At 44.5% G+C, this 18,545-nt stretch overlaps 1 protein-coding gene across 1 annotated transcript in view; it reads left to right on the top strand.

Annotated features, from left to right (window-relative positions):
* The window catches only part of LOC120989266 (prostaglandin reductase 1-like), an 87,170-nt gene that overhangs the window by 18,544 nt on the left and 50,081 nt on the right, over positions 1 to 18,545 (top strand). Inside the window, exons 3-4 of the mRNA XM_040417256.1 lie at positions 1,446 to 1,491; positions 18,392 to 18,451. Coding sequence (XP_040273190.1) covers positions 1,446 to 1,491; positions 18,392 to 18,451 — 106 coding nt within the window. The remainder of the gene's footprint in view (positions 1 to 1,445; positions 1,492 to 18,391; positions 18,452 to 18,545) is intronic.

Raw genomic sequence — 18,545 nt, forward strand, 5'->3', positions numbered from 1 at the left:
CATTATATCCATGCATTGTATCATAGCTAAAGCATTTTATGGAAAGAACGCCATGTTTTACCCATGTTAATGAATGCATATTTGAAAGACATTTCACTGCAAATACTGCATTGTTATTTCTTTGTTAGCGGACTCATTACTGCAGCAGACCATGTGTTTCATGGACATTTTAGTATGGAAATTTTAGCATAGCTCAAATACATTTTAGGGTCCATTCACAAGTCCGCAAAATGGGTCCGCATCCGTTCCGCAAAAAAATAGATGTCCTATTCTTGTCCGCAATTGCGGACAAGAAAATACATTTTCTACGAGAGTGCCGGCGATGTGCATTTCGCAAAATGCGGGACGCACATTGCCGGTGTCCATGTTTTGCGGATCCGCAAAACACATACGGATGTGTGAATAGACCCTAACAGTGTGTTTGTAGAAGGGGAGGGACATTTAATTGTGCCTCTGTTTCAATGACCGAAAACCCACTTGTAATTTTACTACTACCATTTAATAATCTGCTTGTACCAAACCTATGATTTTTTATTAATAGGGAACTTGTAGCTTTTCATGTATAGGCCTCATACTAAAATTAAATAGAAGAGAGCAAAATGAAAGACCTAGGCCTCGGTATGTAGGTAGTTGCAGTATTAGCAACGTCAACCATCCATCCAATAGTAGTAGTGGGCCACAGTTCTCCCAGATTCTAAAAAGGTCAACTCTGCAGCCAAATGCAGGAGAAGTACACTGTCTGCTACTCAGGAGACTACCTGTGAGGAACACACTAGCAGTGCATGGGTTCATGAAAGCAGCAGCAGGCAGGCATCACGCAGTGGTGGAGGGAAAATGTCAGAGTGGGAATTTTTCAAAAACTCGCTGGGGGACGTTAGCGTGGTGGAATGCAGAAGGAGAGGCGCAGCCAGGGTGCTAATGTTGGCAAGACGGCCAACACATGGAGCGTCAGTGGTATGGGAAAACCGTGCCACTTGTTTAGTGTTACAGCCTGATGCAGCAACCGCTGTATCTCCCACCAGCGTGTACCCCCTCTCCAGCAGTAAGGGCTCGACAACATCAGTAGAAGGAAAAAAGAAAATTTCAGTAAGATGCTAATGGCTTGAAAAAAAAGATTCATACCTCACTGCTGCCATTCAGATGGTGCCCGGGTCCACAATGTGTGCAGCTTTTTGCAGACATAGCGGGAATGTTGCTCACCCAATCACTGGTTGCAGCAATAATGTGCCTCATCCAGTGATTGGCTGAGCGACATTCCCAGCCATTTCCTGCTGTGTGAGGATCTCCGCAGGGAATAGATGACAGTGGAGACTTAGGCACCATCAGAATGGCTGCAATGGGGTTGGAGAGGTGAGGTACCTATTTTAATTACATTTTTTTTTTACTGGATATATTTTCCACCTGAATTTATAATAACATTTTTATTTACATGTATATATTTTCAGAAATTTTGCTGGAATCGGTCTTTTTAAGTGTGGACCCATATATGAGGTAAATTAGATTATTATTATTCTTATTATTATTATTATTATTATTATTAATCATAGTAAGGCCTCACACACAATACCGTATGTATTTTGCGATCTGCAAAAAACACGGATGACGTCCGTGTGCATTCCGTATTTTGCGGAACGGAACAGCTGGCCCCTAATAGAACAGTACTATACTTGTCTGTAATGCGGAATGGAAATACAGACATACAGAAACGCAATGCTTACGGAGTAACTTCCGTTTTTTTGCAGACCAATTGAAATGAATGGTTCCGTATAGGGTTAGCAAAAAAAACTGAACGGACACTGAAAATACGTTTGTGTGAGCCTTAACTTATACTTTGTTGGTCAATTTGATTGTTTTGGTTGTTGGTGTACTAGTAAACGCTGAGTAGAGTACTAGATGAGAAGCTGCTAAAATGCCACAACGGCCCAGAACAAATATTATGAATGTGAAAATATATATATATATATATATATATATATATATATATATATATATATATATATATATAAATATGTCAGCAATAATAATTTTTCCCCTCTTTTTTGTTTTATGTGGTGGTTTCTCTGGTGTTTTTTATGCGCACACAATGGGGGTAATTTATCAATCTGAAATATGCCTAAATTAGGTGTATTTCAGGCGCAGATTGCAGCACAACAGTTAGTTGCGCTGAAATCTGCGACTTCTCCCTGCTCAGGCCAGGTCTAAAATTATGGATTGGGAAGGGGATGGGCCGTTAGGCCCATCTCATTTACCACTTTCTACACCTGTTTTAGGGGTAGAAAAAGGTCTAAATGTAAGACAGTTCGAAAGCGGTCTTATATTTTGAACTGTCAGAGGATCTGCCGAAGGTATGGAGAGGCCGGCACCTCTACTTAACCTCGCCGGACCCACCGCCAGCTTAGGGCTTTATTAAGACTGGCGTCTAAAATGTTGGTCTTTAATAAATGTCTCCCCAATGTGTCTTAAAACTAGCCTTTTTCCCCTATAGAGAATGGGATGAAAACACCAGCACTTAAGCAAAAAAAAAAAAAAAAGCCAGAACAACAAAACTCATTTTTTTTTTTTAAAGTGGTGCAAAAAATGCAGAAAAACAGCACTAACTATAGCAGAAAGCATTAAAGGAACAATGGCCAGTACCACATGTTAATATATCTTATTCTTTACGGTTTTGCTACTACGTTTTTTCTACGTGGGCAGTCCAAGGAAAATATTCCTAGTACTGCTTTTATGGAAAACCATGTTGCAATACCGTGTGTAAAACCATGATCATGTGGTTGGTAAATAATGTTTTTCCCATCGAAGTCAAAAGGGGAAGAGACAGACCAATGATTAATATGCTAAGCTACATTTTAAAGGGGTTAGCTCAATAATTTAATGTTTAGCAAAATAACACTAACACAATGTGGGAGATAAAAAAACGGAGTTTTCCTTTGGAAAATGAAAGGTGGAATCTGATTGGTTGCTATGGGCAACTAAGCCAGATTTCCTTTACAAACTTTTGATAAATCTCCCCCATAATTCTGAGCATCTTTTGTGGTGATGTATATTTAGATATTACATTTAAGACATATAATAGCGCCACCTAGAAGTTCAGCCCTATAGTACACCCTATTTTCTACATGTTCAGAAATGGACATACATGATCTGTTTCTGTGCTCTATTTCTCCATCTTTGGTGTGGAAGGATCCCTGAGATTAAAGGGGTTGTCCATGATTAGAAAAACATAGCTGCTGTCTTCCAAAAACAGCACCACCGCTTTCCACAGGTTGTGTGCAGTATTGCAGCTCTGCCCCATTTACTCCTACGGAGGTATGCTGCAATACCCGACACAACCTATGGACAGGGGTGGTGCTGTTTTTGGAAGAAAGCAGCCATGTTTATCTAATGCTGGACAACCCCTTTAAGCCTTCCCTGCTTGTCAGAAGAGGAGAATGTCATTGTGCATGTTCAGCATCTCTACTCACAAGCAGAGGAAAATAAAATGATGTTCTTTTCCTCTGACAAGCAGAGAAGACAATGCAGATTATGGGACAGCCTTCCCCGCAGCAGGCATCATCCCACTTCTAAAGATTACAAATTGCATATACTTATCCACATCTGAACTCATAGGTTTATTCAGTACGGGGAAGGGAGGGGGGGCCTGAACCGCTGGGTAGTGCTTATCAATGAAATATCCGTTCACATAACATATTTAATGTGTCTCAATATTAGTGTTGTTCGAGCACCAAAGTGCTTGGGTGTTCAGGTCGAACACAGCGGGATGCTCGTGTGCTCGGTAGAGCACAATGGAAGTCAATGGGAGAACCCGACCATAAAATCATGCACCCCCTGCTCTGAAGAGGGGAGGGTGTCTGGTTTATAAGAAAAGGCCAGAAATTGATGTAAAGACCACCGAAATGGTTCGGGAACAGCATGGGAGGATGTCTGGATGCATCTTGGACTCCAAGGTCGCTGCTGGGAACGATGTTGTCCTAGTAGTATGCCACTTTTACAGACTGACACTAATACGCACCAAACCGAAGAGAAAATCTATTTTAGAGGAAAATTTGTTAGGAAACATTCTTTCCTGTATATTTACTTGTATATAAAAGGCAAGTGCTGCCAAAAATTACACGGAAAAGGCAATCCGATACAACCTATATATCACGTAATGGAGGGCCTCATTCACATTGTGGTACAATTATTCAGGTAGTGGGACTCCTACACTCCTAAAGCCGATGCACTAAGTGAAAGGCCTTCCAAAAATTACATGGAACCGGCACTCCAATACACCCTTTATTACACATAAAGGAGGGCATCATAAACAGCCTTGAAAAATTATGATTGATGGTCTGCTGGTGACCCTCTAAAACATTACGGGTGAGGGCGTGCTGCTGAGCTGACCATCTAAAACATTATGGGGGAGTGCCTGCTGCTGAGCTAACCATTGAAAAAATTATGGGCGAGGGCCTGCTGGTGAGCTGACTCTCTAAAACATTACATGTGAGGGCCTGCAGGTGAGCTGGCCCTCTAAAAGATTGTAGGTGAGGGCCTGCACATGAACTGACCCTCTACAACATTAGGAGCGAAGGCAGAATAAAAAGCATGTTATGATGGAAGAGGAGGAGGACGAGAAAAATAAGATTGAACCATATACCCTCTTTTGTGGTGGAAGGGGTGCATGGGAATACAGTGTATTCAGTACATTATAAACAACATATTTAAAGTGCCTTTATGTTCAGCCCCTTTCCTCTAGTGGAGTAGAGAAGTCAGGGGCAATCCAGGCCTTGTTCATTTTTTTATTTTTTTTTGAGAGTCAACCTGTCTGCATTTTCAGTTGAAAGGCGGAGGCACTTATCAGTTATTATGTCCCCAGCAGACCAAAATACCCGCTCTGACAAAAACGCTGGCGGCAGGGCAGGCCAGCACCTCCAAGGCGTAGAGTAGAGTTGGTGCGATACCAAATTTTTGATTCTGTTTCGATACCATGAAAAAGTATTGCGATATTCGATACCACGCGAAAAAAATAATCCAAAAAAGCCACGTGCATTCCGCATTTAAAAAAATGGCGAATCGCACAGTTTTTATTTATTTTTTCTGTTCCGGCATTCACCGCATAGATTTTTAAAAAAAATATTTTAATAGTTTAAGACTTTTCTGACGTGGCGATATGTAATATGTTTATTTATACATTTTATATGTGAAATTGTGAAAAGGGGGTGATTCATACTTAATGTTTTGGTGGTTTTTTTTTTTTTTATTTATTTATTTTTCACTTTTTATTTAATAACTATTTCCCCCCTTAGGGGCCAGAACCTGGGCTCTTTCATCCCTTGTCCTATTCACCCTGATAGAGCTCTATCAGGGTGAATAAGACCTCACACTGTCCCTGCTGCTCTTTGCTTTGTGCACACAGCATCAGGGATGTTACCAGGGCAGCCAGGGCTTCAGTACCAGGGCAGCCAGGGCTTCAGTAGCGTCCTGGCTGCTATGGTAACCGATCGGAGCCCCAGACTTACACAGCTGGGGGTCCGATCAGAAGCTGCCACTGCCCCACTGCCACCAATGAGGGGGAGGGGAGAGGACCCTGTGGCCACTGCCACCAATGATTTTAATACTGGGGAGTTGAGAGGGGCCGGCGCACTGTGCCACCAATGATTTTAATGGGATGGGGGGTTGAGGAGGGGGGGGCACACTGCACCACCAATGATAATTAGCCCTTAATACAGGAGGCGGGTACTGGCAGATCAGCGGCACAGGGAGAAGGAACGTCCACTAGTGAAGCTGATGTCTCCTCCCCATCGCTCCGATAGTAATCAGCATGTGGAACAGGAGAGGAGACTGTAATGGGGCACAGCAGGCGAACGGAGCGGCGCCCAGGAATAATGGTGAGTGCTGGGACATCGCTGGGCGCCGCTCTGTGTAGAAAAAGTTGTGCATCATTGGTGGCGCAGTGCGCCCGCCCCTCCTCAGCCCCTCTTCTCATTGGTGGCAGCAGCAGCACAGGGGGAGGGAGGACAGCTTCCTTCTCCCCGTGCTGCTGAGAGAACATGAGCGCGCCGACAGCAGCGCTCTCATGTTCAGACTCCAGAGATACTAGACTGGGCAGAAGCGCAGCCCAGTATCGAAAAAATGGAAATCCCGGTATCGTGCCAAGTGTCCAGCTTAGACCCCCAGTAGTTGTAAGGCACTAAGGGATCATTGAGGACACTGACACGGTCTGCTATGTACTCCTTCACCATCTTTCAAAATGTTTCCCTCATTGTGACACTAGGCCGCGCATCAGGGTGAGAGTGTTGGCGGGGTGTCATGAAACTGTCCCAGGATTTGGAGAGTGTTGCCCTGCCTCTGTTCAAACTGCTGTGTGTTCCCCTCGTCTCCTCGGTTGCCCAAGGAACTACATAATATGCCACCAGCTTTGTCAGCTGGAAATTTTCAGAGCAATTTTTCCACAAGGATCTTCTGGTATTGCACCATTTTGCTAGTCCACCACAGGAATGAGAGATGAGAAGTTCTCTTTGTAGCGGCGGTCGAGAAGGGTGAACATCCAGTATTCGGTGTCCAAAATGTGTAAAACGCGTGGGTCACGGGAAAGGCAGCTTAACATAGTCAGGCATGTGTGCCAGAGTCCCAACAGGCAAGACTTCGCTGTTGTTATCAGGAGGATGACTCTTAATCTCCTCATCCTCTTCTGCCCATCCACGCTGAACAAATGGAATTAAACTTCCATGGGTACTAACCTCTGTAGCAGAGGCAACCGTCTCCTGCTCTTCCTCATCATCATCCAATTTGCGCTGAGGAGACCAACTGAGGGTGGTCTGGCTATCGCCCTCTGTAATGTCTTCCCCATTTCCATCTCTTCCACATGTAAAAGTGTTGGCCTTAATTGTGAGCAGCGATTGAATAGACACAGAAGTGGGATGGTGACTCTGATAATGGCGTTATCGTCGCTCACCATCTGTGTTGATTTCTCAAAGTTTCTTAAAACCTCACAGAGGTCAGACATTCATGCCCACTCCTTGCTTGTGAAGAGTGGAAGCTGACTGGAAAGGCGACGACCATGTTGCAGCTGGTATTCCTCTGCTGCTCACAAAGCCTGGCCAACATCTGGAATGTGGAGTTCCAGCACGTGCTCATGTCACACAACAGTCGGTGAGCTGGCAAATGTAAGTGCTGCTGCAGCATTGACAGACCGGCAGAAGCAGTCGATGACTTGCGGAAATGGGCACACACGCAGGGCACCTTCACCAGTAGCTCAGGCAAATTGGAGTAGGTTTTGAGAAACCACTGAACCACTAAGTTGAAGACGTTGACTAGGCATGGGATGTGTGTGAGCTTGCCGAGCTCCAAAGCGGCCACCAAGTTACGGCCATTATCAGTCACAACCATTCCTGGTTCTAGGTTGAGTGGCGAGATCCACAGCTCAGTCTGGTCTCTTTTCCCCTGTGTGCTGTTTGTCACCTAAGCAGATTAGCTTCAGCACGGCCTGTTGACGCTTCCCCACTGCAGTGCTATACTGCTTCCAGCTACCTACTGATGGCTGACTGGTGCTGCAAGAGTATAAATCTGAGGTGGAAGTGGGAGGAGAAGTGGGGGTTGGAGCCACTAACGTTCTGCTTAGGTGGTGGAAACCCTGATGGAAGTAGGGCCTGCAATCCTTGGCGTGGGTAGCACCTGTGCCATCCCAGGGTACGACTCTCTCAGAGGCAGCTCTAGACTTTGTGAGGCCTTAGGCGAATCTTGAACATAAGGCCCCCACGAAGATTGTTGGGATGCTCATGCTCTCCCGTACGGCGCCCCGGCTCAGTCAGTCCTCAAGAAATAAGCTGTGTCAACCACCGCAAGGAGCGGTGGTGTGGTCAACACTCCCCCTCCATGTATCTCTATGGAAGACTCAGATACACAAGTGCTGTATCTGCGGCTCTCCCATAGATACATGGAGGGGGGGTGTGTTGACCACCGCTCCGGGCACATGGAGATCCGGAGTACCATACAGGAGATCGTGGGGAATCCCAACGGCCAGATTTATTTTCCTATCCCGGAGTACCCCTTTAATATGCAGTGACATCACAGTAAAGGGTTAATATGCACAGTGACAACACAGTACAGGGCTTATGTTCACAGTGCATATTAACACTTTGCATTAACCCTGGCCCAGTTCTCTAAATAGACCCTCTCTTCCCCCCCCCCCCCCCCACCGCATTTTGCTGTATTTGCCATACAGCAGCACATACCTTTCACATCCAGGGCCTCCAGGTGACATCTCCTGATGTAGATCTTCTCTGTCATTTTCTCCATTCGATCTGTACAACTTCTCTCAGCCACCTCGTCTCTGCAGAGTGTGACACAGACATCTTAGTGTCCTCACTTTTCTATAATCATCCCCCAACCTGGAGTCCCCACAGTGTTGTCCTGCTGCTCGCTGTGCTCCCCTATACCCCCAAATACTATCCAGAAGAAATAATAGTGCCCCCATAGTAATAGTGCTCCTCATAGTCCCAACAATAGTAATACCCTTCTAGAATGCTCTCATTCGTCTGTAAGTGGGTAAGTAACTGGCTCAATGATAGAAAGCAGAGGGTGGTTATTAACGGTACATACTCAGATTGGGTCACTGTCACTAGTGGAGTACCTCAGGGGTCAGTATTGGGCCCTATTCTCTTCAATATATTTATTAATGATCTTGTAGAAGGCTTGCATAGTAAAATATCAATTTTCGCAGATGACACTAAACTGTGTAAAGTAATTAACACTGAAGAGGACAGTATACTACTACAGAGGGATCTGGATAGATTGGAGGCTTGGGCAGATAAGTGGCAGATGAGGTTTAACACTGAGAAATGTAAAGTTATGCACATGGGAAGGAATAATGCAAGTCACCCGTACATACTAAATGGTAAAACACTCGGTAACACTGACATGGAAAAGGATCTAGGAATTTTAATAAACAGCAAACTAAGCTGCAAAAAACAGTGTCAGGCAGCGGCTGCCAAGGCCAATAAGATAATGGGTTGCATCAAAAGGGGCATAGATGCCCGTGATGAGAACATATTCCTACTACTTTACAAATCACTGGTCAGACCACACATGGAGTACTGTGTACAGTTCTGGGCTCCTGTAAACAAGGCAGACATAGCAGAGCTGGAGAGGGTCCAGAGGAGGGCAACTAAAGTAATAACTGGAATGGGGCAACTACAGTACCCTGAAAGATTATCAAAATTAGGGTTATTCACGTTAGAAAAAAGACGACTGAGGGGAGATCTAATTACTATGTATAAATATATCAGGGGGCAGTACAGAGATCTATCCCATCATCTATTTATCCCCAGGACTGTGACTGTGACGAGGGGACATCCTCTGCGTTTGGAGGAAAGAAGGTTTGTACACAAACATAGAAAAGGGTTCTTTACGGTAAGAGCAGTGAGACTATGGAACTCTCTGCCTGAGGAGGTGGTGATGGTGAGTACAATAAAGGAATTCAAGAGGGGCCTGGATGTATTTCTGGAGTGTAATAATATTACAGGCTATAGCTACTAGAGAGGGGTCGTTGATCCAGGGAGTTATTCTGATTGCCTGATTGGAGTCGGGAAGGAATTTTTTATTCCCCTAAAGTGAGGAAAATTGGCTTCTACCTCACAGGGTTTTTTTTGCCTTCCTCTGGATCAACTTGTAGGATGACAGGCCGAACTGGATGGACAAATGTCTTTTTTCGGCCTTATGTACTATGTTACTATGTTACTATGTTACTATGTTATTAGTAATACTGCCCCCATTATGTAATTTGCCCCCACACTGCCTCACAAATTTGCCCACACACTGCTTCATATTATGAAATTTCCCCCCCACCTTGTGGGGCGGGTCTCGCGGGATTACGCACTGCACTACTGGGTTGCGCTCTGAAGTGACTGAATTCATGACCGCGAGGCGCAGCAGCCTAGCAGATTAGTGGATAATATACAAGGGGGGTGGGGAATAGCATTCGGGGTACTGGCTCAAGCCTGAAATGTTTTGACCTAAGGACGCTTCCCCCCGCAACCGGCTAAGTACTTGGGGAGTTGTCGGGTGGGAGCCAGAGCGAGGCCCCCACCAGCGCGAGGCCTTAGGCTGCGGCCTAATGGAAGAGCTGCTTTTGGACTCTCTCCCGGCCTCCACAACGTTCACCCAGTGTGCCGTCAGGGAAATGTAGTGTCCCTGGCCGAAAGCAATTAACCACTGACACATGGACAAGTGGACCTTCCCAGTAACTGCGTTGGTCAGGGCACGGGTGATGTTATGGGACACATGCTGGTGTAAGGCGGGCACGGCACATGCGTAACGAGGGACGACCGCCGACATCAGGCTGAGGAAGGCCTTTAGTGTCCACAAGCCTAAATGGCAACATTTCCAGGGCCAGTAATTTGGAAAGTTGTGCATTTAGTGCTATGGCCTGTGGGTGGGTGGCTGGGTATTTGTGCTTGCCTTGAAATGCCTGTGGTAAGGGCATTTGTATGCTGCACTGGGACACTGAAGTGGATGTGGTTGCTGATGGTGCTTGCAAAGGTTCAGGTGCAGGGCGGGATGCATCCGGGCCTGCGCCTTCGACAGGGGATTGACCAGCACGTAACACGGGGGAAAAGGAGGCAGTGGTGTGACCCGCAGACACTGATTGTGCACCCAGGCGTTCGGCCCATCTGCTTTGATGCCATGTGGCGGATCATGCTGGTGGTGGTGAGGTTGCTAGTGTTCACGCCCCTGCTCATTTTTGTATGGCACAGGTTGCAAATAAAAATTCTTTTGTCGTCCGCACTTTCCTCAAAAAAGCATCACGGCCACTTCCCTGTCCCTTACTGCTCGCCTTCTTCATATTAAATGTTATATATGCTTGAAAGTATGTCACACGTACAGTAGCGTAGGATTTGTAAGTGTATGCGCAAAAAAACTTAAATTTAGTTGATGTGAAATTATTACAAAGGAGAAATACTGCAGATAATGTTGCTGATGTTAGCAGCGGCTAATATAAAATTACAGGGAATGTCACAGGTATTTTGGATGTGGAAACGTTACACAGGAGATGTAGCACAGCTAATGTCACTGTCCGCAGCGGACACCGTCTATGGAAAAAGTACACTGGATGTCACAGATATTTTTAGGATGCGCACACGTTACACAGGAGATGTAGCGCAGATTATGTCGCTGTCTGCAGCGGACACAGTCTACGGAAAAAGGTCACTGGATGTCACTGATATTTTTGGGATGCACACATGCAGCGGCCTAACTATTGCACGCTTTTTAACGCAGGATGCGCTAAAAATAGATATCACTGCCACACACAACAGTCTTTTAAAAGGACTTTTGGGTCTGTAAAGTTTTAGCAAAAGGTTGCGCTAAAAATATATATTGCTGCTGTCACACACAATAGTCCTTAAAAGGACTTTTGGGTCTCTGACAAGTTTTTCAAAGGAAAATTTCACTCCCTACACTATCTTTCCCTTCTTCAGCACAGCTCTTCTGACTAACACTGAGCCGAACATGTCATCGGGTACTATATCGCGTTCCGGTCAGCCAATCACTGTAATGCCAGTAACAAACATGGCTACGGCATTACAGTGAAGGGCAGTACTTGCCTGCACGTTTATTAGCTGCATAGCATGCTCTATCAACACTACTCAATATAAAAGATGTTTATAATTATGTGCTGTATGTGACTAACTCTAAAGTTGTGGGATAACCCCTTTAACTCCCTTCTCTCACAGCACCATATACAGCAGATGTGGGTGTTTTTAAAGATGGCACCCATTTTTGAGCGCAGCAGGCCCCATAGCCACCGGGTGCCTGCTATTTTCAACAGCAGACACCCGGGTCTAATGTCTGCATTCAGTGATAATGCTGATGGAGACATTTAACCCTCAGACACCATGGTAAAACGTGAACACAGCATCTGAGAGCACTAAAACCGAAGCCCAATGCTTCCGGCCCAGGACGTCTTCCCCTGGTTGAGATCGGGGAAGGTATTCCATAGTAGTAATAGGCCTGAGCCTATACAAGGCTTCCATGCTTATTACTAATATATTCCAATGCTGGCAGCACTGCCTTGTAATACAGTATACTGAATTCTGTAATGGATATAAATCCATTACAAAATACAAATGGTAATATATTGATTGCAGGTTATAGTCATAGATAAGATGACAAAACAAAGTTTAAAAAAAAATGTTTTAAAAATATAAAAAATAAATATTCAACCCGCTTTACCCAAAAGTAAAATAAAAATAAACAAATATAAAAAATAAACACGTGTACGATTTAAATACATATAAAAAAAATACTCAAAATGGCCAATTTGTTGTTTTCATTGCTTCACCTCCCCAAAAATACAAAGTGATCAAAGTCATACAGAACCCAATGACATAATTGAAAAGTACAGATAATTCAGCAGAAAATGAGCCCTCAAACAGCTCCATAGACATAAAAGTAAAGTTGCGGGGGTTAGAATATGGTAATGCAATAAAAAAAATTGTTCCCCCACCCAAAGTTTTTTTCTTTTTTAGAGATTAAAACACAATAAAAACTATACAAATGTGGCATTGCGGTAATTGTATTGACCTGGAGAATGAAGGGAGCAGGTTAGCTTACCACTTTTAAAAATGAAAAAATGAAACCCATAAAACTGTGGCAGAATTTTATTTTTATTTTTTCCAATTCACCCTATTTTGAATATCTTCCAGCTTCCCACTACATCGTATGCAACAGTAAATGGTATCATTAGAATGTACAACTTGTCCTGCAAAAACAAAGCCTAAATATGGCTATGTTAATGGGGAAAAAAAAAGTTTTATGTTTTCGGAAGGCTCAACAAAAAATCCTCCTGGATTGAAAAGGTTAAGGCTGGGTTCACACTTGAACGTTTTACAGCACGTTCAAACGCGCTGTAAAACTCTCAACACATGAAAACCAATGCTTCCCTATGGCCCTGGTTCTCACTTGAGCGTTTTACAGCGCGTTTGAACGCGCTGAAAAACGCCCTACGCTCAAACAAGTTCTTGAGCTTCTTTGGGGCGTTTTGTCACGCGTTTGCAGCCATAGGACACTGCTGTTAATCACACAAACGCGCGTAATACGTGCGTTGACTATGGACAAAAACGCGCGACACAAACGCGCGTTAAACGTGCATATCAAATATGCTCAGGTCTGAACCCAGCCTTAGGGTTGTTTAAGACGCAGCAGTTTTTTGAGCTAAAGCCAGGAATACTTGGTCAATTTATGACTTAAATTATTTTCAAATGGTCCATGAGACCAACAAAGCCTTTTTATCCCATATGCTATTATTCAATTTAAAACAACTTTTATTCCTCAATGTAACTTGTCTACTGACTAATAAAACAGTTTAAAATTATCAGCCGTGTCTTCGGTTATTTTGTATGTTGTCTATTTGTATCACTTTCATTCACAGTGTATTATGCCATACAAAGGGATGTAGTGAGTCATAACAGCACCTTCTGTGTGCTCACTAAACTTCCATCCCCATGTTAAATGCTAAATCAGGCTACTTTCACACTAGCGTTCGGGGCTCCGCTTGTGAGCTCCGTTTGAAGGGGCTCACAAGCGGCCCCGAACGCATCCGTACTGCCCTAATGCATTCTGAGTGGACGCGGATCCGCTCAGAATGCATCAGTCTGCCAGCGTTCAGCCTCCGCTCCGCTCAGCAAGCGGACACCTGAACGCTGCTTTTAGCGTTCGGGTGTCCGCCTGGCCGTGCGGAGGCAAGCGGATCCGTCCAGACTTACAATGTAAGTCAATGGGGACGGATCCGTTTGAAAATGACACAATATGGCTCAATTTTCAAACGGATCCGTCCCCCTTTGACTTTCAATGTAAAGTCTGGACGGATCCGTCTGAACTACTTTCACACTTAGAATTTTTTTTAAACTATAATGCAGACGGATCCGTTCTGAACGGATCCAAACGTTTGCATTATAGGAGCGGATCCGTCTGTGCAGACATCAGACGGACCCGCTCTGAACGGTAGTGTGAAAGTAGCCTCAGATGTACATTATTTATAACCGGAGGCACTTGCTGTCTAAAATCTCAAACGCTGCCCCCCGACATGTTTTGCCAGCGGGTACTTTCACACTAGCGTTTTTCTTTTCCGGCATATAGTTCCGTCCTAGGGGCTCTATTCCAGAAAAGAACTGATCAGTTTTATCCCCATGCATTCTGAATGGAGAGAAATCCATTCAGGATGTCTTCAGTTCAGTCTTTTTGACTGATCAGGACAAAGATAAAACTGCAGCATGCTACAGTTTTTTATCTCCAGCCAAAAAAAAAAAAACACGCTTGCCTGAATGCCGGATCCATTTTTTTTCCATAGAAATGTATTGGTGCCGGATCCGTCCTTCGGATGACACCGGAATTCAATGCATTTATAAGACGGATCAGGCATTTTTCAGACTGATCAGGATCCTGATCAGTCTTACAAATGCCATCAGTTGGCATACGTTTTGCCGGATCCGGCAGGCAGTTCTGGTGACGGAACTGCCTGCCGGAATCCTCTGCCGCAAGTGCGAAAGTAGCCTAACCTGGCGTCTTCAGGGTTTTGGGCAGAGTATGTTTGCTGGGGGCGGGAACGGTCATTTGAACCCTCCAGTTGTGACCTCCCTTACTCTCGAATCATCAATAGCGATGTTGAGATCTCTCTCATCTGGGTTAGAGACGGGGGTGCTAATTGCAGCAGTCCCGTAACCCTTCTCCTCCCTATTCATGACGTGCTACCTTTGTACAGACTGTTTCTCCCTCGGGTACCGTGCATGATCCCGGACTTGTATGCCGTTTCTATCCATGGTGTTAGCTGCGCATGTCTTAGGACTTAGTTTTCCTCCCTTCAGTTTCTTCTCATATCGCATGTTCCCGGCACGGTCTTACTGCGCAAGTCTACATACTGTTTTTCACAATTCATAAAGACAGTTTGGTTAAAATGTGAATATTAATAAACTACAATCTGATTCTGGTCTTTATACCTTTTTTTAGCTTGGTCAAAATAGGAAATAATTCACGATCGGCATGATTGTTTACTTTGGTACACCACAGTAGTTCTTTATTAGGTTTATTTTATCATGATTAGAGTCTAAGTTGATTAACATATCTCCTAGTAATGACTGTAATAATAATATAATAGTGATATTTCAAGGTCATGATCCTTAAATCTTGTGGCACATTATCTTTAAAAATCATAGAAAACATCATTAAAGGGTTTCTGTCACCTTAAAAATAGATATTAGGCTAGCTGACATTAGCGATGTGCTAATGTCAGCTGAACATAACTATATTAGTGCCATCTCACTGCCTGAAGCCTTTATTAAGAAAAACAAACTTTTATAATTTGCTAATTAGCTTCTGTCTTGATTGACAGGGCCAGGCAGCGCTGCTCTCCTCCCGATGGCCGTGTCTGCAGTGTAAATCTCAGAGCCGCACCCGCCGAGCGTCCTTCCCTCACTGCGCTTGCGCCGAATACTGAATGGCACGAAGTTTACACTGCAGACATGGCCGGCGGAGAGCAGCACTGCCCTTCCCCTGTAAATCAAGAGAAGGGTGTGAAAAGAGGTGGGCAAACGGAGCCTCTAGGAGCAGGTTCAACGCCCCCCCCCCCCTGCTTCTAGAGGCTAATTAGCATATTATAAAAGTTTGTTTTTCTCAATAAAGGCTTTAGGCAGTGAGATGGCACTAATATAGTTATGCTCAGCTGACATTAGCACATCGCTAATGTCCGCTAGTCTAATACCCATTTTTCAGGTGACAGAAGCCCTTTAAAAATATATTTTACACGGCTGATATCGTGCATTATTCCTAAAGACATTTTGGTTTAAATATAGCCATAAGCAAGTTGAGACAGAATATAGACAAACATTGAGTATAACACTAAGTATGTAGATTTGCGCAGTAAGACAGTGCTGGGAACATGCAAGAAAACTAAGACATGCGCAGTTAACACCATGGATAGAAACGGCATACAAGTCCGGGATCATGCACGGTACCCGACAGAGAAACAGTCTGTACAAAGGTAGCACGTCATGAATAGGGAGGAGAAGGGTTACGGGACTGCTGCAATTAGCACCCCCATCTCTAACCCAGATGAGAGAGATCTCAACATCGCTACTGATGATTCGAGAGTAAGGGAGGTCACACCTGGAGGGTTCAAATGACCGTTCCCGCCCCCAGCAAACATACTCTGCCCAAAACCCTGAAGACGCCTGGTTAGGCTACTTTCACACTTGCGGCAGAGTAATCTGACAAGCAGTTCCGTCGCCAGAACCGCCTGCCGGATCCGGCAAAACGTATGCCAACTGATGGCATTTGTAAGGGCTCTTTCACACTTGCGTTGTCCGGATCCGGCGTGCACTCCATTTGCCGGAGGTGCCCGCCGGATCCGTAAAACAACGCAAGTGAACTGAAAGCATTTGAAGACGGATCTGTCTTCAAAATGCGTTCAGTGTTACTATGGCACCCAGGACGCTATTAAAGTCCTGGCTGCCATAGTAGTAGTGGGGAGCGGGGGAGCAGTATACTTACCGTCCGCGCGGCTCCCCGGGCGCTCCAGAATGACGTCAGAGCGCCCCATGCGCATGGATCACGTGATCACATGGATCACGTCATCCATGCGCATGGGGCGCTCTGACGTCACTCTGGAGCGCCCGGGGAGCCTCACGGACGGTAAGTACACTGCTCCCCCGCTCCCCACTACACTTTACCATGGCTGCCAGGACTTTAGCGTCCCGGCAGCCATGGTAACCACTCTGAAAAAGCTAAACGTCGGGTCCGGCAATGCGCCGAAACGACGTTTAGCTTAAGGCCGGATCCGGATCAATGCCTTTCAATGGGCATTAATTTCGGATCCGGCCTTGCGGCAAGTGTTCAGGATTTTTGACCGGAGCAAAAAGCGCAGCATGCTGCGGTATTTTCTCCGGCCAAAAAACGTTCCGTTCCGGAACTGAAGACATCCTGATGCATCCTGAACGGATTTCTCTCCATTCAGAATGCATTAGGATAAAACTGATCAGGATTCTTCCGGCATAGAGCCCCGACGACGGAAGGGCCCTAAGACTGATCAGGATCCTGATCCGTCTTACAAATGCATTGACTTCCGGTGTAATCTGGAAAAACGGATGCAGCATTTATTTATTTCACATTTTTTTTTCGGTTTGCACATGCGCAGACCGGAAGGACGGAACCGACATTCCGGTATTTTGAATGCCCGATCCTGCACTAATACATTCCTGTGGAAAAAAATGCCGGATTCGGCATTCAGGCAAGTGTTCAGTTTTTTTGGGCTGGAGATAAAGCCGCAGCATGCTACAGTTTTATCTTTGTCCTGATCAGTCAAAAAGACTGAACTGAAGACATCCTGAATGGATTTCTCTCTATTCAGAAGGCATGGGGATAAAACTGATCAGTTCTTTTCTGGTATTGAGCCCCTAGGATGGAACTATATGCCGGAAAAGAAAAACGCTAGTGTGAAAGTACCCGCTGGCAAAACATGTCGGGGGCAGCATTTGAGATTTTAGACAGCCAGTGCCTCCGGTTATAAATAATGTACATCTGATTTAGCATTTAACATGGGGATGGAAGTTTAGTGAGCACACAGAAGGTGCTGTTATGACTCACTACATCCCTTTGTATGGCATAATACACTGTGAATGAAAGTGATACAAATAGACAACATACAAAATAACCGAAGACTCGGCTGATAATTTTAAACTGTTTTATTAGTCAGTAGACAAGTTACATTGAGGAATAAAAGTTGTTTTAAATTGAATAATAGCATATGGGATAAAAAAGCTTTGTTGGTCTCATGGACCATTTGAAAAAAATTAAAGCCAGGAATAGATTCCAAATGAATGAGAGCTAAAGGACAGTCTTATACTTCATTGCTGGATCTATTTCTGGCTTTGGGTCAAAAACTGTCACAAAACTGATGATTTCACAAATAGGAATAGAATGGATTTCACTGCCATTCCGTAATGAATCCGCAGCAAAATCTGCATGTGTTAGTTGCGGATTTGCCCTGGAATTCACCCTTTGCAATACAATCCACAATTAAAATCCTCAAACTCTAGTGACGGGTTCCCTTTAAGAAGCTGCCCTAAGTCCTGAAAACATTACTGTAAATATGGTGACAATCAAAGCTTAGAAATCCCAGTCTCGGATTCTCACCCACTTTTCAATACTTGCAGCAGAAGGCCACAGATTGGCATTTATTGGGTACATTTGATTGGCAGAGAACATTAATTTCTGAGTCTGAAGAAACTAGTAATACTCTTTCTTTTTGTCAGATTTTATTGTTAAATACCACAGAAATGGGCATTTTTGAAGGGATAAACAATATTTAGTGATTACTCATGATGACATGCAAGCAGCACTAACCTAATTCTTTTATATCTTACAGGCCGTATAGTAGCCGGACTATGAAAGAAGGGGATGTAATGATAGGATCCCAAGTTGCCAGGTAATATATATAATCCATGCCTTTCAGGACAGATGGGTCTTGGGTTGTCAGACAGCAGGTTACCAGATTCCTATTCATTTTTCACTTCTGTTAA

The sequence above is a fragment of the Bufo bufo genome, chromosome 2 (assembly GCF_905171765.1).
Source record: "Bufo bufo chromosome 2, aBufBuf1.1, whole genome shotgun sequence".
Classification (NCBI taxonomy): domain Eukaryota; kingdom Metazoa; phylum Chordata; class Amphibia; order Anura; family Bufonidae; genus Bufo; species Bufo bufo.